Raw genomic sequence first — 22,500 nt, forward strand, 5'->3', positions numbered from 1 at the left:
CTTTCCTCAACGTAATGTCCTCAAACGTAATGTCCTCTGTAATTACGCCCAATCACAAAGAGCGGTTTTATATGCACTTTTTGTCTTCTTTTACTAACATTTTTTTTTTTTTTTTATGTAGGAAGGATACTGGCCAAGGGCAACAAAAATCTAATAAAAAAATGCCCACTGAAATGCCAGTCCCATAAAAGGGTCAAAGCAGTGGTCAAAAATTGGTGGATAAGTGTCTTGAAACCTCCCTCTTGAAGGAATTCAAGTCGTAGGAAGGTGGAAATACAGAAGCAGGCAGGGAGTCCCAGAGTTTACCAGAGAAAGGGATGAATGACTGAGAATACTGGTTAACTCTTGGGTTAGAGAGGTGGACAGAATAGGGGTGAGAGAAAGAAGAAAGTCTTGTGCAGCGAGGCCGCGGAAGGAGGGGAGGCATGCAGTTAGCAAGATCAAAAGAGCAGTAAGCATGAAAATAGCAGTAGAAGACAGCTAGATATGCAACATTGCAGCGGTGAGAGAGAGGCTGAAGACAGTCAGTTAGAGAGGAGTTGATGAGACGAAAAGCTTTTGATTCCACCCTGTCTAGAAGAGCAGTATGAGTGGAACCCCCCCAGACATGTGAAGCATACTCCATACATGGATGGATAAGGCCCTTGTACAGAGTTAGCAGCTGAGGGGGTGAGAAAAACTGGCGGAGACGTCTCAGAACACCTAACTTCATAGAAGCTGTTTTAGCTAGAGATGAGATGTGAAGTTTCAAGTTCAGATTATAAGTAAAGGACAGACCGAGGATGTTCAGTGTAGAAGAGGGGGACAGTTGAGTGTCATTGAAGAAGAGGGGATAGTTGTCTGGAAGGTTGTGTCGAGTTGATAGATGGAGGAATTGAGTTTTTGAGGCATTGAACAATACCAAGTTTGCTCTGCCCCAATCAGAAATTTTAGAAAGATCAGAAGTCAGGCGTTCTGTGGCTTCCCTGCGTGATATGTTTACCTCCTGAAAGGTTGGACGTCTATGAAAAGACGTGGAAAAGTGCAGGGTGGTATCATCAGCGTAGGAGTGGATAGGACAAGAAGTTTGGTTTAGAAGATCATTAATGAATAATAAGAAGAGAGTGGGTGACAGGACAGAACCCTGAGGAACACCACTGTTAATAGATTTAGAAGAACAGTGACCATCTACCACAGCAGCAATAGAACGGTCAGAAAGAAAACTTGAGATGAAGTTACAGAGAGAAGGATAGAAACCGTAAGAGGGTAGTTTGGAAATCAAAGCTTTGTGCCAGACTCTATCAAAGGCTTTTGATATGTCCAAGGCAACAGCAAAAGTTTCACCAAAATCTCTAAAAGAGGATGACCAAGACTCAGTAAGGAAAGCTAGAAGATCACCAGTAGAGCGGCCTTGACGGAACCCATACTGGCAATCAGATAGAAGGTTGTGAAGTGATAGATGTTTAAGAATCTTCCTGTTGAGGATAGATTCAAAAACTTTAGATAAGCAGGAAATTAAAGCAATAGGATGGTAGTTTGAGGGATTTGAGCGGTCACCCTTTTTAGGAACAGGTTGAATGTAAGCAAACTTCCAGCAAGAAGGAAAGGTAGATGTTGACAGACAGAGCTGAAAGAGTTTGACTAGGCAAGGTGCAAGCACGGAGGCACAGTTTCGGTGAACAATAGGAGGGACCCCATCAGGTCCATAAGCCTTCCGAGGGTTTAGGCCAGCGAGGGCATGGAAAACATCATTGCGAAGAATTTTAATAGGTAGCATGAAGTAGTCAGAGGGTGGAGGAGAGGGAGGAACAAGCCCAGAATCGTCCAAGGTAGAGTTTTTAGCAAAGGTTTGAGCAAAGAGTTCAGCTTTAGAAATAGATGTGATAGCAGTGGTGCCATCTGGCTGAAGTAGAGGAGGGAAAGAAGAAGAAGCAAAGTTATTGGAGATATTTTTGGCTAGATGCCAGAAATCACGAGGGGAGTTAGATCTTGAAAGGTTTTGACATTTTCTGTTAATGAAGGAGTTTTTGGCTAGTTGGAGAACAGACTTGGCATGGTTCCGGGCAGAAATATAAAGTGCATGAGATTCTGGTGATGGAAGGCTTAAGTACCTTTTGTGGGCCACCTCTCTACCATGTATAGCACGAGAACAAGCTGTGTTAAACCAAGGTTTAGAAGGTTTAGGACGAGAAAAAGAGTGAGGAATGTACGCCTCCATGCCAGACACTATCACCTCTGTTATGCGCTCAGCACACAAAGACGGGTCTCTGATACGGAAGCAGTAGTCATTCCAAGGAAAATCAGCAAAATACCTCCTCAGGTCCTCCCAACTAGCAGAGGCAAAACGCCAGAGGCACCTTCGCTTAGGGGGATCCTGAGGAGGGATTGGAGTGATAGGACAAGATAAAGATATGAGATTGTGATCGGAGGAGCCCAACGGAGAAGAAAGGGTGACAGCATAAGCAGAAGGATTAGAGGTCAGGAAAAGGTCAAGAATGTTGGACGTATCTCCAAGACGGTCAGGAATACGAGTAGTGTGTTGCACCAATTGCTCTAGGTCATGAAGGATAGCAAAGTTGTAGGCTAGTTCACCAGGATGGTCAGTGAAGGGAGAGGAAAGCCAAAGCTGGTGGTGAACATTGAAGTCTCCAAGAATGGAGATCTCTGCAAAAGGGAAGAGGGTCAGAATGTGCTCCACTTTGGAAGTTAAGTAGTCAAAGAATTTCTTATAGTCAGAGGAGTTAGGAGAGAGGTATACAGCACAGATAAATTTAGTATGAGAGTGACTCTGTAGTCGTAGCCAGATGGTGGAAAACTCGGAAGATTCAAGAGCGTGGGCACGAGAGCAGGTTAAGTCACTGCGCACATAAACGCAGCATCCAGCTTTGGATCGAAAATGAGGATAGAGAAAGTAGGAGGGAACAGAAAAGGGGCTACTGTCAGTTGCCTCAGACACCTGAGTTTCAGTGAGGAAAAGAAGATGAGGTTTAGAAGAGGAGAGGTGGTGTTATACAGATTGAAAATTAGATCTTAGACCGCGAATGTTGCAGAAGTTAATGAAGAAAAAGTTGAGGGGGGTGTCAAGACACTTGGGGTCGTCGACAGAAAGGCAGTCCGACCTGGGGACATTTATGGACCCCTCCCCAGATGGGGACTCCGAGGCTGGTGTAGGAGTCGCCATGATTTTAAAATTTTTGAGTGAAGGGTGTGTGTGTTATTAGGTGCTTGTAGTTTTGTGTGGAGGAAGAGAGTTGTCTTTAGAGGGCAGGCTGTGACTGCCCCCTTGTGTTGTGAGACACAAAGGGAAACGTTCAGTGAGGTCACAGCTGGGTTTAATGATAAGTTCACAGCACCCCCTGAACAGTGCTTTAGACCTCACTGGAAGTAATTATCGTTTCGGCAGGTGTCTACTGCCTCCTCCTGGCAGGTTACCAAGGATGACTTAGTGGTGGGGCATATGAGGCAAAGCAATGCTGCTAGAGTGAAGTACAATACTGTTTCCTTATGAGATAACACTGTGCATGAAATTTCATATAATTTTCAAATCAGTACAGTCCCCTCCACTTCCATGTTCATCACTTAGCACTGCCAATGTTGTGAATCACCTGCTTTCATTTGTACCTCAGACAAATCTCATCAATCCCTCCATCACCCTCCCTCTTACTCATAACGAGTGGAACGTGTCTTGGATGTAAGTCGAATCAGGTGCAGTGGTTCACAGCAGACAATTCACACACAGGCAATGCTAAGTGATGAACATGGAAGTAGAGGGAACTGTACTTCAAGCTGGCTGAAGTTCTGGCTATTTCACATTCATATAATATATATGGAGATAACTAGTAATCATAAGGCAAAGTGTGCCATCATAATGAAGCAGCAACCTCATTGTACACTGCTGTGCTAAACCCAATCATGTCATCTGCTCATTTCCATTAGTTATAGTCAAGATTCCCTTCTGTGGTAGGAAGACACATAAAGCAGCAACCTCATTGTGCATTGTTGTGCTAAACCCAATCATGTCATCTGCTCATTTCTGTTGGTTATAGTCAAGATTCCCTTCTGTGGCAGGAAGATACAGCCTCACTGTGCACTTTACAGCTACCTTGAAAAAAAATACTGCTTCTTTTAGAAAAGGTAACTGAGAGGGGTGCAGTGAAAGGAGAGGGAATTTCTCTCCAGTATTTTTGTTTCTACAATAAGACAAGGCATGTTGTATGTGTCTTGACCTGGCTACCATCTTCAAGGAGGATGCCAACCAGGTGGGAAGATATAGGTGATTAAGACCATATGAAGTAGCCTGTTTTAAACAGCTTAGGTTTGTAAGTTGCTGTGGATGGAAGAATATGTGCATGAATGAAAATTAGAATGAATGATGCAAGAAAGGTGTGGGGAAGACTGAAAACTGTATTTATATGGATGTATTTTACCTCCAATAAATGCAAAGAAAACTTTTAGGATGGGGTATTAGTGGTGACTATATTTAATGAAACTGAAACATGAAACTCGGAAACCAAGGAGAGAGGGAAAATGAATGTCATTGAGATGAGATATCTGAAGAGTATGTCTGGAGTAACACATAAGGATTGAATAATGAGTCAGTTGTGAACAATGAAGTGTGAAGGATAACTGATGTGGAAAGAGAATAGGCTGACTGAGTAGAGCAGAAAGTGTAATGACAATAACATGCCTTCCCTTTGGAGCATCAGAAAAACACTTGAAAAATATATCTGAAGGTGGGACAAATATTTCTACCATGAGGTATAAAGTGCAGTGCCTTGGTCATCAGGACCATAAGCAATTCCAGTCCCAAACAATCTGAGGGGCTTTATACCTCCTATCACTAATGGTTTGGGCATGCTGAGAGGAAGAACAGGGCTAAGTGGTGAGGATGTGTGAGGTGTAAGGCTGAGAAGAGAACCAGAAATGAAATGGACAGATGGTGTGAAGAGCATCATATGTAAGAGGGATATCTGTGAAACAAAGAAGAGGTCATGTTTATTAGTGATGAATGGAGAACTGTCATGAATGCACAAACAGATGCTGCATTAAGGATCAGATCAAGAGAAGGATCTTTTCACCACATATCACTCCAGAATGTTACACTCAGACTATGGATATGAAGCCACTGAAAGTGGATACTTTCTTTAATGTCTCCCATACAGAGGCTACAGCTCTCCTTACAACAAAGGAGAATCAAATGTCTCCAGCAGTTCACCATAAGAAAGCAAAGAAGAGAATGAGGAAGTAGATCTTAATGTAGTGATGGAAGGAGTACCAGACTTGAAATTGGCTCATTCTATCAGGAGTAAGGAACAAGCCAGGAGCAGCCAATTTCAGCATCAAACCAAGCCAATCCTCCCTTTCCAAAATACTAAGTTAAGATCAACCTTGTCATCTGCATCTGCCAAGCAGCACAGACTTCACTCTTTCTGCAGGACTCTGAATCATGAATCATTAATGAAAGCAAAAGAGAGAGAGAGAGAGAGAGAGAGAGAGAGAGAGAGAGAGAGAGAGAGAGAGGAGAGAGAGAGAGAGAGAGAGAGAGAGAGAGAGAGAGAGAGAGAGAGAGAGAGAGAGAGAGAGAGAGAGAGTTAGCTAGCTTATGCCTTGATCCAAACCTTCAACACCAAGATATCCAAGAGTATGGAGCATTACCAATATCTTCAGCAGATTGTCAATGTGCCTGAGACACTAGAAGAGGTATTTATGAAGAAATCTAAGCATTAATAGGTGAACTGACATTCCACGAGACCATACCATACTCATTCTGATTAAAAGACCCTGCAACTGTGCATCACAGACATAAACAGGCATTCATGAGCGTACATTTGAGGTCAAGGTAAAATTGGGAGCACAAGTTATAGCTGCACATGACCTCATCTCCGTGTACACCACTGAAACTGAGATGGATTATATCCCTTACCCAAGGACACAGAGGTAAGGGATATTCAAATTTCCATAGTTTACCTTCCCCATGCTTCCCCAGGTAGTCTTTACCAACCAATCCAAAGGATGACAAATGGGTGAACTATGCATCAACTGCCCCAGCCCAGATTCAAATCAGGGCCCACAGATTTGTAGTCAAGTACACGACCCCGCTTTATCATGGAGGCACAGTGTCAGCTAATATATGAATAGCTACACAATGAATGCATCCTTTTTTTTTCTCTCTCTAAGATGGTAAAACTTCAGTCAACATGAGATGCTACTGTTGCAGAAATGGCCAGGTCTTTATAACTGGCCAATTGTCACTGAGCATTTACTTAGCTAAAACAATATTAAATTGTTAGATAGTACATCATATTCTTGTCTCTCTACATAAAAGAACATTAGTCAGCTTAAGGCACCACTATCACAGAAATGGCCACCTCTTAAAAATAAATGAAAGAATGCACACTAGTTTTCACCAATGCTAATTAAGTATTGATGACTAAAGCTAATGATCCCCAAAGCTTACCTGTCTCAGAGTCCACAGTAAAGCCCAGTTGTAGCCAGAGGTTGTCCTCGGGTTTCTCATCAATGGTGGTGTCACTCTTGGGCTGAAAATATTAAATAATCTTAGTGAAACAGAACACAATGAAAAAGAATAAAATACCTAAACCATACATTGCAAATTTTGTTTGAGTATTGTGAGTCTCACAAATTTGACAGGACATATGCAAATAAGTAAAACAGAACACAGTAAGACAGAACAGAATGCCTGATCTCCAATCCACAGATTAAATAAGTAAAACAGAACACAGTAAGACAGAACAGAATGCCTGATCTCCAATCCACAGATTATATAAGTAAAACAACACAGTAAGACAGAACAGAATGCCTGATCTCCAATCCACAGATTATATAAGTAAAACAGAACACAGTAAGACAGAACAGAATGCCTGATCTCCAATCCACAGATTAGAGGTTTTGTTTAAGTATTGCAAGTTTTGTGAATTTGTGGATGATATAAAAATATTAAACAATCTCAGTAAAACAAAACAAAAAATACCAAAGTATTCACACTATACAAGTGTTGTCTGAACATTGCAAGGTTAATGAATTTGACAGGAAGGAATGAAGGACATGAAAATATTAAACAACCTCAGTCAAATAACACAATTAAATAAAATAAATTACCTAATCTCTAATAAAGCCAATAAAAAGGTTTGTTAATGGATGAATGACATGAAAATATTAAACAACCTCAGTAAAATAACACAATTAAACAATAAATGACCTAATTTCTAATAAGCTCAATAAAAAGTTTAGTTTGAGCAATGCAAGTCTCATGCATTAGAAAGGAGGGACTGTAGAACATAAGATGGAGAGAATGATATAGGGAAAATAATGAAATAAGCTCAAGGAAGGCCTTATAGTGGCATAAGTGAAACACCTTTCTTAGCTCTTGGGTTCTGAGTCACTAACTCTGGCAAGTGCTGCAATTCTGCCCCCTTTATGTGCCCTCCGTCATATTCATACGGGTACCTACAGTCAATAATTCTGCAGGAGGCAAGTTTATCATTGTACTTGCCCTTAATAACATCAGCTAGAGTATGAACACTTATAGACTGAAGGTCTGGGTGTTTCCCAATCTCAAGGATAGGAAGCAACAGAGCCTTGGAGAAGTCACCAGTGAGATTCTCTTCACGTTTATAACTTTTGTTTAAAGCCTTCATTATAGAGACATGAGTTTCCGAGTGGCAACAATTCATCTCTGGATCAGAGGATGACCTGAGTGGATCCAGTTTCCTGAGTTTGGTCTCCACAGTACTGGCACCCATTTCTGAATGTGATCGTTCTATGGGATAAATGTGCCCACAGTTGGAACCATGGTTGTCTGGCGATAAGCTGATTGAAAATTCAGTTGAGTCAAAGAGGCTGGACCAAGGCGTGTCACAAGTACTGGAGGAGAGTGAGAGTCATCGGCATGGAGTGCCAGAGAGGGTGGTGTAGTGTGGGGACACAGCCAGGTTAGACTTGGGTGAGAAGTTCTCATCACTGAACTGAAATGACTTACGCTCTCTTCCCTGCAGCACATTGTCATACAAGTCTTGGGCATTCATGGTAGTAGTGTTTCTTCTTTGCTTGTGCAGCTGTGCTTCTTTACCTACTCAGGTGTTCAGATCCAGTAATTCACTTCTGTCCGAGTTCTGCAAGTTCTTGCTATACATTCTTGTCCCTTGAAAGCAACATTGCAATTAAAACTAACATAACAAAAGTAACAAAACATATTTGTACAAGAGTTGAATAAAACAAATAAAATAAAAAATCTATTTACTTGATTTACATCAGATTTTTTATATAAATCAATTCTTTTATTACAGGCAAAGCAAAGTTTTCTAAGGAGATTGTTGTTTCATTTTGAGCTGCCTGATCCAGCCCAGCTCAACTATAACACTCTTGAAACACTAATATCTCTTCAACAACATAGCCGATTGTAACAAAATTTGCACCATATGACAACACAACTCTATCAATTTTATATGATATAGCTTTCATCTCTTCTATTGGCTGAAGTCAAAGGGTAACTTGTAAAAAGTAGAAAGTGTGTCAAAATTGGGATTTTGTAAACCAAACTTCAGTTTTTGCAGGTTTTCATCAACTTTTGTTTGTCTCAACAAAAGTGGACACCAATAAACACAAAATGAAATTTCCTATCCAACAGTACATAGCACAACCATTCGACTCTTGCAATGTTTTTTGCTAGAGTGATCTGAATATTAGTCAAGTGCACAATCTGCAGGGTGCTTCCACTGTTTCATTACTGACAGCTTCGCTCGTCAATCGCCTTCCAGGCACTTTACTGGTTTAACCCCTTATAGGGTGGATGGTGTCTATAGTTGATGCAATGTAGAGGCAGGTGGCTTCTATAGTTGACCTATAATTTCAAATTTCAAATTTTCCAAAGTTCACGGTGGCAGAAGATTGAAGAGGAAGAATTGATAAGTGTGATGCTATTACATGTTAAGTAGTTGGTCAAAGCAGAGTTGAGAAATTGATGGAACATGACCTATTTTCACTGAATTGTCAAAACCAGCCCAGGTTGGAGGGGTGTCCATGAGGAATGTTCCCGTCCTTTAGGGGTTTAGGGGTTGTTCCAGTAACTATTTGTTTCAGTCTTATGAGGCCATTTTCTTGTATCAAACTTGGCCAGTGTTAAATGAAACTGTACTTTAATATACATTACCCAAGAGGAGTTTTTCACATAAAAATCATAGCTTAATCAGATCTGTTAGGTTAAAGTAACTATACATAAATACAAAGAAAAAGAAGTGGAACTCCAATCAAACATAAAAGTACAATAAAAAAAAAAAATAAATAAATAAAAAAAAAAAAAAAAATATATATATATATATATATATATATATATATATATATATATATATATATATATATATATATATATATATATATATATATATATATATATATATATATATATATGTATATAATTTAAATCATTAGATATTTGACCCAATGTAACATTTCAATAATTTTGGATACAGTATATTTAATTTTGATTTAAATAATTATTTTTTACGATAATTTAAATAAACTTAAATAATTTGACTTAAATCAAACCTACCCTGTCATGCACGTCACAACAAATTTTTCCTGCCATCACCTAAGTGAATAATGTAGTTATTGTCAGTAACAGCCCCCCAAAAATAAGAGGAGATGCAGGACCAAGGAAATATGTATATACAAGATGCCCTAATCACATCCTAGCTTAGCTTCCTCTTGTCCCCTCTACTCCCCTCCCTTGCCTTACCCTCCCACCTCTATCCTCCCATGCTGTGTGATCAATCAGGCTAACAAACTCCACCCATGCAATACAATGGTGCATAAGTGGACACAATGCCACTCAAAGGATGGACTCATAAATCTCATGAAGTATAATGACAGGTTTAGTGAAATTTTTATGTACTACAGGGAGTGTGTCAATGCACTGTGCTGTTCATCTGCATTCACCTGTCACACCACGAACCACACAACAGTCACACCACTCCACACACCACACAACCTGTCACACCACCACGTACCACACCCCACAATACCTCAGCCACACCAAACCTGAAGCAAGTCTAGGCCTCACCACACCACACGCCACACTACACATAAACCCACAACACCTTAGTCACACCACACCACACTTACACCAGATCTCGGCCCCACTATACCTCAGTACACCACTACACCACACACCACCACGACAAGCACACATCAAAGAACACCTGACCACAGCACGCCGCACCTATACCACGGCATGTGCACACCACGGAGGACACCACACTTCGCTTCAACCAAGCCACGTCAGTCTCAGTAATCCTACGCTGCAGACTCATTCCTCACTCAACTTTACCCAAGCTACTTAACAAGATGACCAGCATGACGCACTGACACACGAAAATCAAAGTATATAAGAGTCGTATAACACTAATCATCTCTGGTTATGACGAGAAAACGGCCGCGTGGATCAACTCTGTCCTCTCATAACATTAGCAAGTGTTCCTGAAATATTTCCTGTCAAGGGATACTTATCAAAACTATCAAGCGCTTATCTATCATTGTGGTAACCTACGACAACAGCTCATTGAAACTTAGAAAGATTAATTATATCACCGGCAGCAGCTCCTTCCCACATCTCTTTTTGGCCAATAATCAGTTTTCTTTCATCCTCCCTAACTGACTGGCGATCAGTTTAAGTCTTATCTACCATAACTACGACCTACGACAACAGCAAAGCTTATTAAAACATGAAAAATAAAAATAAAAAAAAAATAAAATAAAAAAATAAGCAGCTACAGCTCTTACCCGTCCTCTCATTCTCTCTGTGGCAAAGAAAGTTTGACGTTCTCCAAACGTCTTTCATTGAATATTTAAAAACAATATACCCATGGGATCAGTAAAAAACTATCCACCTCCTACTATATTGACGAATATGTAAAAAAATTTAAATACATAATGTGATGAGCTAATAATAAGGGGCCTAAAAGCTTCAATAGAACAAAGTCAAATGAACGATTAAATTTAAATTATGAAGTGACTCAATCCTTATGCGTTTCATATCTTTAAGTAATGGTTCAAAACTATGAATTATAGTTCTTTTTTTGAGACTGGAATTAATCCATCACTATTCTCTCTCTCTCTCTCTCTCTCTCTCTCTCTCTCTCTCTCTCTCTCTCTCTCTCTCTCTCTCTCTCTCTCTCTCTCTCTAAGTATTCAGGCCAACAACATCGTAGATAATTCTAAATGAACTAACAAATAAATAAACCATTATAACCATACCAGGCAATATATATATATATATATATATATATATATATATATATATATATATATATATATATATATATATATATATATATATATATATATATCAACAAGTATAACAAATTAAAACCACTTGTTTTTCAGCCAAACCTATAAGGCAGAAAACTGTACCAGGAACACGTTTATAAAGAATAAACTCTTACCAGAACACATTTTGAAGGAATAAAATCGTACCCCAGAACCAGACGCCAGCGGAGGAACAACATTATAAATATACACCTCAGTTTGCCTTCGTAAGCTATTGCCGGAGCGCGAGTTTTGTTTTCAAGTGTTGTACACAAAGTCACTGACCCAGATAGTTGAGAGCTGGGGGAGTTTTAACTAGAAGCAAACATCACACACACACACACACACACACACACACTCCCTCCCTTAGTACCTATCCTGCCAGCCCACGATAAAACAGTATATCAAAACAACACACACACACACACACACACACACTGAAAACATACTCGTACTCTGGGAAGTGAAACCAAAGCAATTTTAAGAGAGAGAGAGAGAGAGAGAGAGAGAGAGAGAGAGAGAGAGAGAGAGAGAGAGAGAGAGAGAGAGATCTGCCCTGCGTCACACACACACACACACACACACACATTCAGTTGGATAGTTTTATTTTCCTATATTGAGTAAAAGAGCTCTCTCTCTCTCTCTCCTCTCTCTCTCTCTCTCTCTCTCCTCTCTCTCTCTCTCTCTCTCTCTCTCTGTGTGTGTGTGTGTACGGGAAGAAGAGAGGGAAGGAAGGGAAGATGAAAGATGGTGAGTGATGAAGGAGGAATGAGGGAGAGAAGAATGATAGTAAGGAGGGAAGAAAGGAGGAAAAGGAAGAGAGAGAGAGAGAGAGAGAGAGAGAGAGAGAGAGAGAGAGGAGAGAGAGAGAGAGAGAGAGAGAGAGAGAGAGCAGTAATAATATATGCATCAGTAATTACTCAACTAAGATACACATTCATAAAGTAAACACACACACATACACACACACACACACACACACACACACACACATACACAAAACACACCTGGCATCCCCTCAAGGGACAACTAAGCCTCTACTCTCTCCTCTTGCGGCCGTATCTTCGCCCTCACATTCCCCTCACAACATTCCCGCACCGAGAGAGAGAGAGTTTCACCTCCCCTCATAGCGACACATTAGGTAAAAATTTCTTCTCATTTCCCTTTTTACATTCTCAGAAACTCTACACTCCAATGACGCCATGCTAGTTCTAATATTTCCTTTATATATATATATATATATATATATATATATATATATAATATATATATATATATATATATATATATTATATATATATATATATATATATATATATATATATATATATATTTTTTTTTTTTTTTTATCCCTTCACGGTTTCCCTTCATATATATTTTCCCCACAACTATCTTACATCCATTAAAAGTTCCAAGCGCGGTGTTTTTTTTTTCCCCTTCCTGGCAACATTCCGTGGTGTAATGGATCCGGCCTTTCCCTTCCAGCCCCTTCCAGCCCCTTCCAGTCCCCTTCTAGTCCCCTTCCTTTTCCCCTTCCCTTCTCTGCCTCATACTTGTAACTCTGCATCGCCACTTCCACCAGCACCACCACCACCACCACCACCTCAATTTACCTGTTCTCATTTCGTTACATCAGTTTGCTCTTTCTTACAAATGTGTAGTGGTGCTTTGTGTGTTTTATCTCATTTCAGTGTTGCTATTCGTGTTATTTTCACTTTCTTCTGTGTTATTTTATCTTTCTTCTATCTATCTATCTATCTATCTATCTGTTCATTCTTTCACTGCTTTCTTGCACATCTTTCCTATTAATCAATCTGTGCAAAGTGTTCTGTTTATTTCATCCTTATTTCCCGCTCCTTATTGCTTCCCTCACTCCTGCTGGTATCTTCCCCTTCAACGCTCTCTTTCTCTCAGCCTCCGCTAAGCTTCTCTCTACCACCTGTTTCTTATTAATCTTACTTTTTCCTCCCACTTAGGGCGATGCGAGGCGAGATCTGCCAAGCGGGATGCTAAGTGTAGCTGTAAAATAGCGTGCACTTACTTAGATATTGGTGTTCGCATGATTTTCCTCGTGTATACTCGTATAAAAGGAGGTATTTGGTTTAAAAGTGTGTGTGTAATAATAATAATAATAATAATAATAATAATAAACGGTTTATTCTTTAGGCAGTCAACAAACTGAAAATGTACATTGGGGGTGGGGAAATACTTGACATTAATCCTAAAGGTAAGTCAAATCTAGAAGTGTGTGTGTGTGTGTGTGTGTGTGTGTGTGTGTGTGTGTGTGTGTGTGTGTGTGTTTACTTTTCCGGCGAATGAGATATAAAGTTAAAAGTCTGACAAAATATCGTAAGAAAAGGAATTTAAATTATGAATTCAATAAATAGAGAGAGAGAGAGAGAGAGAGAGAGAGAGAGAGAGAGAGAGAGAGAGAGAGAGAGAGAGAGAGAAACACTACATGCTCCCTTCACCGCCACAACACTCAACACCACACCGCTAAACACTTCACTCACCACGACAACAGCACCGTTTCGTCTCACTCCGCCCATCAGCTTCCCTATCTCCTTTCCTTCCCTCCTTCCTCCTCAGAGTGAAGAGGGGAGAAAGAAAAACCAAAAACACTCATCTCCCCTCTGAGATCTAAGACGAGAAGACCCACCATACCACAATACCTCGCCTCACTTTCCCTCTCCTTCTATCGTATTCTTAAACACTTCTGCACCGTGCCTCTACTACATTCAAAAGACTCTAGTTGATGTTACACGAGTTTTTAACAGCATTTCTACGGTTCTAGTGGCAAATTAATGAGATTTCTACGTCATTAACAGCAGAAACTGGAGAAACACTCTTGAGAACCTAGCTAATCATTTCAGTGGCCTTGGAAAATAGACAAGATGAGAGAGGAAAGCGTTCAGAATAAGGGCAATTTCTCTCTCTCTCTCTCTCTCTCTCTCTCTCTCTCTCTCTCTCTCTCTCTCTCTCTCTCTCTCTCTCTCTGCCTCCCTCCAGCTACTGCCATCCCAAGCTGCTGTGAATATTACCGCCGCCGCTAATAGTGTTCAGGGCAGACTCAAGGGATTGGATTTCCGCTTCCAGATTCCGGTTTTTTCTTGTAAGAGGAAAACGAGGGCATCTGTGGGAGGCGGCGGCGGCGGCGGTGGAGGAGGCGGAGGAGGAGGAGAAGGAATATAAATGGATGCAAAAATACTGGTAGGTGAAAAAAAAATAAAAATAAAAAAAAAAAAAAAAAAAAAAAAAAAAAATATATATATATATATATATATATATATATATATATATATATATATATATAAGTAAAAGAGCAAAAATAACAATAGATCTGTTGCTGAGAGATTAAATTCTGAAATGGATCTACTGATGGGAGGGATGTGGTGTCGTGCTGGCGTGGGGGGAGAGGAGACCATGGGGAAGACGAAGATAAAGGCTATGAAGACGGCTAAGAAGACGAAGACGAAGACGAAGGCTAAGAACAACAACAACAACGAAGACAACAACAACAATAACAACAAAGCAACACGAACGAGAAAAGAAAAAAACAAGAACAAGAAACAAAAAACAAGAAAAACAAGAACAAGAATAAAAACAAGGAAGAGGAGGAGGAGGAGGAGGAGGAGGAAGAGGACGACGAGAAGGAGGAGGAGGAGGAGACGTTTATCTAGGAGCAGTGAGGAGTTGGGAAATAGTAAGGGGCGGGATGGAGGGGAGTAGGGGGGCTGGGAGAAGAGGTTACATCACACTGCCTTTCCTTGAGGTAGTGCTAACAACTGGTCAATAGAGTCAATCTGTGTTAACTCTCTCTCTCTCTCTCTCTCTCTCTCTCTCTCTCTCTCTCTCTCTCTCTCTCTCTCTCTCTACCACTACCGCCACCACCTCCTTTTCTTCTCTACTGTATTATTCAGCCTTTTTTTCTCCCTCTTTTTCCTCTTCCTTTGCACCTTACTTTTTCTCCTCCTCCTTCTCCTCCTCCTCCTCTACCAGATGCCTTCCTGTTGGGGATGTTCCTCTCTTTCTATCACCTTTATCTCTCTCTCTCTCTCTCTCTCTCTCTCTCTCTCTCTCTCTCTCTCTCTCTCTCTCTCTCTCTCTCTCTCTCTCCTTCACAAGTTTTCAGTGATAACAGTTTCCCTCCCTCGAAATACTGAGGCGAGACATTGACACCGACAGACACACACACACACAAACACACACACACACACACACACACACACACACACACACACACACACACACACATACAGAAAGGACCAAATTTTTCCTTCAAGAGAGAAAACTCTACTCTAATTTCTCTCTCTCTCTCTCTCTCTCTCTCTCTCTCTCTCTCTGACACCATAATAATGTGATAATTCTACAGACGGACCGGATGTCTATCACACACATTTCCCTCACGTCTGCGTCTTAATATAGAGAGGACGTGTCGGGGGCAGACCAGAGGAGGCATTAGCATTAGAAGAGGTTGTGGTGACGGCACGTAGGTTAGCTTATGTTAGGTAGTAGTAGTAGTAGTAGTAGTAGTAGTAGTAGTAGTAGGAGAAGGAACATTAATAAAGAACAAATAGCAGCTCTTCCTTTTGTGTGTGTGTGTGTGTGTGTGTGTGTGTGTGTGTGTTTACGAGGCAGCCTGTGATAAATCAAACTATCTAATCTAAAGTGAGATATAGGATAGCGAAGAGGGAGGTAGAGGAGGAGGAAGAGGAGGAGGAGGAGGAGGAGGAGGAGGAGGAGGAGGAGGAGGAAAAGGAGACGGAAGAAGTAGTAGTAGAAGAAGAAAATGAGTATGAATCATATTTGTTGGAAAAAGAAGATAACAACAACAACAACAACAACAACAACAACAACAACAACAACAACAACAACAGGACATCGTGCCATTACAGTCGTACCCTCAGTGCCTGGCCACACAGAGCCCCTGCAGGAGAACACACAGCGCCTGGCGAGGGAGGCTGGCTGGTGGCGCCTCCCGACTGCACACCCTTAAGCTGACACTCGCGGGGCAATGACAACACTTCTTGCCTCCTCGCCGCTACTCTCTTATCCTACCGCACCTAAGGGGGTATTCTTCCTCTCCCTGTCTCCCTCCCTCCTTGCCTGCGTGTTGTGGCTTCTCTCGTGTCCCAGAAGGCAGATATTGAGGTATTTTCATTTCTACGTTTGAGTGAGCATCTTTCATTCATGTGGCAAAAATTCATGTTATTTTCTACCTTCGTGTTCTTTTCAGCTTCTTGTGTTGTGTTGGTTTGCCAGTATTAAAAAGGTAGATTTTTTTTTGTTTTGTTTTTGAGCGACGCATATCTCATAGACAGACAATCACTGTTTAAATTTTTGTTCCTTTCTACGAGTCCATTGTCTGTTGAGAGGGATTGCCACGTGTGGGTATGACGGCTTCCTGTAGCTTCCCTTGCTTTCTTATGGTCGTATGTTGTTATCTCTAAGTATATTTTCTTGTGTTTATCCTCTACAGAATACCTTTACCTTACATTCTATTTCTGCTGTCCGTAATCTCTTTATCTCTTTAGTTTCTCGTCATACAATTACAGGATAAAAATTCCACAGTTTTGTTTCCATCTCAATTCTATCTATTTATGCAGACCTTGCCTTGCACCCTCTCTCTCTCTCTCTCTCTCTCTCTCTCTCTCTCTCTCTCTCTCTCTCTCTCTCTTTCGAACTAACCAACACACCATCAGACAGCTTCTTGAGACATTAGAAGTAAGGTGAAGCAAGGAATACAGCACAGGAAGAGGAGAACAGAGAGAGAAATAGAACCAGTGACTTATAACACATATTTGCTTTCAGTGTTTATTCCTTGTAACACTAGTGAGGGGTAGGGGTGGTGGTGCTGGTGGTGATGGTGGCAATAAGCGTGATGATGGTTCAATCCTCCAAGCATTAATTACAGCGGCGCGGCGATCATGTTACCGATAGCTTTTATAGCCGTGGGGAATATTAAGCTTATTAAGGGTGGTGGTGGTGGTGGTGGTAGAGAGAGAGAGAGAGAGAGAGAGAGAGGGGGGGACACGTATTCACTAGTATAACCATCCCATCATCCTCAAAGCTACATCTCACCTCTCAAAGCTCTTTATTCCACTCCCCCACACTCCTCTACCACACACATCTTTCCCTCTCATCCACTCTTCACTCACGAACCTACATCACTACCTTCCCTTCCTTAAATCTACACAAACTGCTGCCTGACACGAACACCGGAACTCGCAAACACTCTTAAGACTTTCCACAATCTAAGCTTAGTAAAACAACGCGACTGACTGACACAGGGTAAACACAAGACAGCAAAGGTGTCAGATATAAACCCAAACTAAGAGCCAACACGACAAACTTGCTCAATTTTGCCCTAGCCTTGCGTAATTCAGTACTCCCTCTAGTCTAGTCTAGTACTCTCCCTCTAGTCCCAAGACGGTGGAGGCAATTAAAAGTCCCACATCACACAAAACTCGTGAAATTCTGGAGACGAAACACTTCCAACAAGCATCCCTCGCTCCCTCATTACAAGAGGCTTAGCGGACACGAACAGATGCACAAACAGACGCACACACGCCACGGGAGACTGCGCTAAAACTACTTACTAAAGTGCTCAGTACCTCGAGGCCGATTAGCTTCAAGTCCAGCGGTGGGAAAAAAATCGTGGCAAGCGTATTCATGTATTCAGAGCCAATGTAGTTAATCCCTTTCAAATATAATCCCGTGACAGAGACTCGGCGTGGATCCTGACATAAGCCCCTGGCAGCTCGCCAAATACGTTAACTCGCTACAAAAACCTTTTCTCTCCCGTCATGAAATCGAGTACTATCAACAGGGGGGATAAAAATTTCTTGGGTAAGGAGGAGACAAATGAATGGAGGAGGTAAGGAAAGGCAGACGACAGTGACTACTACTATATTTTCTTATGTATAAGAGAGAAAGACGTTATGGATGGTTTATAGATGCATTGAAAGAGGACATGCGTTGAAGAAGACCGGAAGATTATCACGGTTGTAAGTCAAGTAACCAGCAACACTCCCATTGTTCTTTGTGTTCTCCCTCAACACTACACTCTCATCTACTGACAGGCTCCTTTTAAAACATGCCGACTGATTCATCCTTAGATCATGGGGCTTAATATCAAAGGAAAACACTAAACACAGGTATATTACTATATTAAACCGTAACTGAACACCTGAACTTTGTGTGTGATGCGTCCTCTCTAAAGAAGACGTGTGGACGAACCTTAACCGAATATAGTACTCCTGCCTCCGCCTCTCCATGCTACCTTACCCTTGAAAAACTGTAAAAATATGTTGATTCAGATAGCAGAGTATTGAGTCTGGACGAGGGCACGCGCTGCCCCCACGCTACCTCTCAGTATTCTTGCCCCGAGGATGCATTATAAACTCGTGGCTGGGAATAACAAGGGTTTCTTCAGTGGTGGTAGCGGCAAAACTAAGTAAATATGTTAATAAAGAATTCTCGTTTTGGTAAAAGTATGAACAATGATACAAAGAACAGTTACCTTTATTCTTTGTAACTTTATTTTTGGTCTGGTGTCCCTGTCTGTCTGTTTTGTCTGTCTGTCTGTGTCTCTTTCTTGTCTGCTTCGGTATCCTATTCTTTCTTTATTCTCTGTTTTCATTTATTTCTGTCTGTTTCTTTGTTTAGGTATATTTTTTCCTGTCTCATAATCTGTGTCTCTGTTTTTGTTTCCTGTCACTGGTTGTTTCGATATCTGTCAATATTCCTGTCAATGTGTCTTTCTTTTATTTTCTGTCAATGTGTCTCAATAATTTTTTGGCCAATGTCCGAGTCGATATTTTATTTTCTCAGCCACAGTCTAATTTTAGATCTGTTAACACCAGTACCTCTCTCTCTCTCTCTCTCTCTCTCTCTCTCTCTCTCTCTCTCTCTCTCTCTCTCTCTCTCTCTCTCTCAGTCTCTTTAAGGTCGTTCAGGGTCGGTCCCTTCAACAGCTCCACCACAAAGCAACAAAACACATCACACCCGCACCCTTTCCTCTCCCTCTCTCCCTTCCTCTCCTCTTCCCTCTCATTCCCTCCTTCCCTCCCTCCCAGCCTATCTCATTCGCCACCTCCCTTACTCACTCGATCTCCTCACTCGTTCTTTTTTCGTCTTCCTGCTTCCCTCTTCCCCTCCTCCTCAAGCCTTTTTCCTCCTCCCACTCTTCCTTTCACTGTCCCTCCTCCTCCTCTTCTTCTTCTGCTTGCAGCCTTTCCCTTTTTCTTTTATCCCCACAGCCAGTTTCAGAAGACTTGGTGTCAAATTATCACAGAAATGAGAGAACATCACATTGCTCTCTCTCTCTCTCTCTCTCTCTCTCTCTCTCTCTCTCTCTCTCTCTCTCTCTCTCTCTCTCTCTCTCTCTCTCCTGCGCCTCTTGTACCCAACGGCCTTCATGCAACTGATGGTTCAACTCACACACACACACACACACACACACACACACACACACACACACACACACACTCAGACAACACACAAAAAAAGTCATTCTTGTGTAAATACGTACTGGAGAGAGAGAGAGAGAGAGAGAGAGAGAGAGAGAGAGAGAGAGAGAGAGAGAGAGAGAGAGAGAGAGAGTGTTTGCGTAAGAGGCAATATCGTGAGAGGGAGAGACAATAAGGAGAAAGGAAAATGGGGGAAAACAAACAAAAGGAAAAGAGAGCAAGGTCGCGGAGAGGGGAAGGAGAGGAAAAAAATAGAATGAGACAATGTAAAATAAGTCAGCAATGAGAGGAGGAGGAGGAGGAGGAGGAGGAGGAGGAAGAAAAGGAAGAGAAAATGAGAACAGGAAAAAGGACACTGCCAAGTGAGGAAAAAGCTAAAAGAAAAAAAAACTGTCGGAAAGCGCAAAAAAAAAAATAAATAAAATAAATAAAAGAATAAAAGTAACGAAGGAAACGAGGGACAAGGGAAAAGTGAATATGCGGAGGAGAGAAAAATCTAAGTAGATAAAAAGGGAATGATTAGTGTCAGAGAGAGAGAGAGAGAGAGAGAGAGAGAGAGAGAGAGAGAGAGAGAGAGAGAGAGAGAGAGCGCCACCGCCACGAGCGTCGATATTTCTTGCAGTGGCGCAGGAGGAGGAGGAGGAGGAGGAGGAGGAGGAGGAGGAGGAGGAGGAGGAGGAGGAGGAGGACTGCAGCTGATGGGACAGTAGTGGCTTAATCTTGCTCGCAGAATAATTTTCATCGTTGCGTGTGTGTGTGTGTGTGTGTGTGTGTGTGTGTGTGTGTGTGTGTGTGTGTGTGTTAGCTCATTTCTGCTTAACAATAACAAACTGAATTCTAAAATAGGTAGCACGCTCACACACACACACACACACACACACACACACACACACACAGCAGGCTGTCTGCGTCCCTGGCATCACCTGCACCCCGCACGCTCCATCTGTCGGAATATTGCTTCACATCACTACTCCTGCACGGACACGTCTCTCACCAAGTCCATTTCTCAGTAACATGATTATCAAATAGATGATTTTCAAGGAGGACGTGGCAAGTTATTTTCTACCTTGCGGATTTCATGAAGCTGGTATGCATTTCTCAGTTGTCATAGATCATTTGCGACACAGAAAATACCTTAATGTTATATAGAAGGTGACTGATTTTTTTTATATCGCCACAAAAGCGAGATTATATAGCGGTGCATGAGGGAATTATTCAGTGATATACATTAATGTAATTGTTAGAGGAGAAAAAAATACGACAGAATAAAATATAAGAAACTATAAAATATCATATCTTAAATAGCAAGTTCAAGTCAATGAGAAGCATAAAAAAATAGTAGAGCTCATTAATAAAACTGATTTAAACTCTCCTATTCACGAAAATTGATTAACTGTCTGGAAGTTTGGTGTAACTAAGACAACTCCTGCGGAACCTTCCGTGTTGCGCTGCTGCAGCCATCCTTGTTTGCACTGCACTGCCAATCCGTAACAAATAACAAGAAGTCTACGAGCAGTTAAATTAAGAAAACCCTATTAACGACAGCATTTTTATGTCCTCCTTAACCCTTTCACTGCGATACGAAACAATTAGCAGCACCAGAAGTAATGCATGAAACCTCAATAAACATAAAGAAGGAAGGTCATTAAAAAGAACAGATTTTGCAGTTTCTACTCAATTTAAAATTTGGAAGTAGCTGTAGTAAAGATGTCTCAGATTGACTAGTAATTAGGGAAACATGTACCAGGTAAGAGTCAAAGGGTAAATGGTCCTATCGGGGGAGGGAGGCCTGTGGTGTGCGTGAAGGCCACCAGTAAAGCAAACTGAGTATTAGGTTTGAACTTCAGAGCCATTAAAATCAGATGTCCTGAAGTAATACTATAGTTATATTCGGCACTTCATTTTGATCTCATCTAGACCATGTTATTCAGTCCTGGTCACCATATTTACGAAAAAAAAAAAAACACTTGTAGGTCTGTTAGAACAAGTAAATAGAAGAATGACCAAAAAGATACAAGAGATGAGAAAGGAGATTGAAGATTCTGAATTTACATTTGTTAGAGCAGCGTAGATTAAGAGGGGAGGCGGTGGAGGTCTTTTAAATTGTATTAGTGACAAAGAAAATCCTCAGGGTCAGTAATCAGGATATGGCAAGAAAAAACGGGTTCAAGTCTGACAAAGTTAGGTTTAAAAGATGTATAGAAAAAAATGGTTTTCAATTAGAGAGGTAGATGAATGGAACAGACTCAGTAATCAGGCTATTAGTGCCGAGTCATTAAGGAGCTTTAAAAGATCAGACGAAATTATGGATGGTGATGGTGGGTGGAAACAGATAATATGTTTTATACAGGGACTTCCATTTGTAGGCCTAATGGCTTTTACAGCTTCTTTTTATTTTTCATGTTTTTTTGTTCTTATCTGTATGGGAGGGTAGAAAAAAAAAAAAAAAAAAAAACATGTGGTTGGAATGATGAAGATCCACATGGGATTCATCTACTTGGGAATCCTCTTACAGGAAGTGATGTGGGAGGGATGACAAAAAACCGCTAAGACGCGTTCATCCTCACTGGAACCGTCCACCCGACAAAAGACGCCTCGGCCTCCAGGCGCCACCACTCCGCAGCCTCGCTCTTACTTGGAAGGACACCTGCTTCTGAACACCTCCCGCCCATCACCTTCTCTTTCCAGGAATAAATAGTTAGATTTTTTAACGGAAATATCGCCATTC

The 22,500-nt window shown here is 41.2% G+C and overlaps 1 protein-coding gene across 2 annotated transcripts in view; it reads right to left on the reverse strand.

Moving 5' to 3' along the window:
• The window catches only part of LOC135097097 (uncharacterized), a 31,308-nt gene extending 22,926 nt beyond the window's left edge, over window positions 1-8,382 (reverse strand). Inside the window, exons 1-2 of one of the 2 annotated variants that reach the window (XM_063998860.1) lie at window positions 7,979-8,382; window positions 6,437-6,518 (exon numbers count right to left, since the gene is read on the reverse strand). In XM_063998860.1, coding sequence (XP_063854930.1) covers window positions 6,437-6,518; window positions 7,979-8,020 — 124 coding nt within the window. In that variant the 5' untranslated portion in view covers window positions 8,021-8,382. The remainder of the gene's footprint in view (window positions 1-6,436; window positions 6,519-7,978) is intronic. The other variant, XM_063998859.1, reaches the window with a different exon arrangement.
• Window positions 8,383-22,500: the final 14,118 nt, after the last annotated feature.

The sequence above is a fragment of the Scylla paramamosain genome, unplaced genomic scaffold, assembly GCF_035594125.1.
Source record: "Scylla paramamosain isolate STU-SP2022 unplaced genomic scaffold, ASM3559412v1 Contig12, whole genome shotgun sequence".
NCBI classification, from domain to species: domain Eukaryota; kingdom Metazoa; phylum Arthropoda; class Malacostraca; order Decapoda; family Portunidae; genus Scylla; species Scylla paramamosain.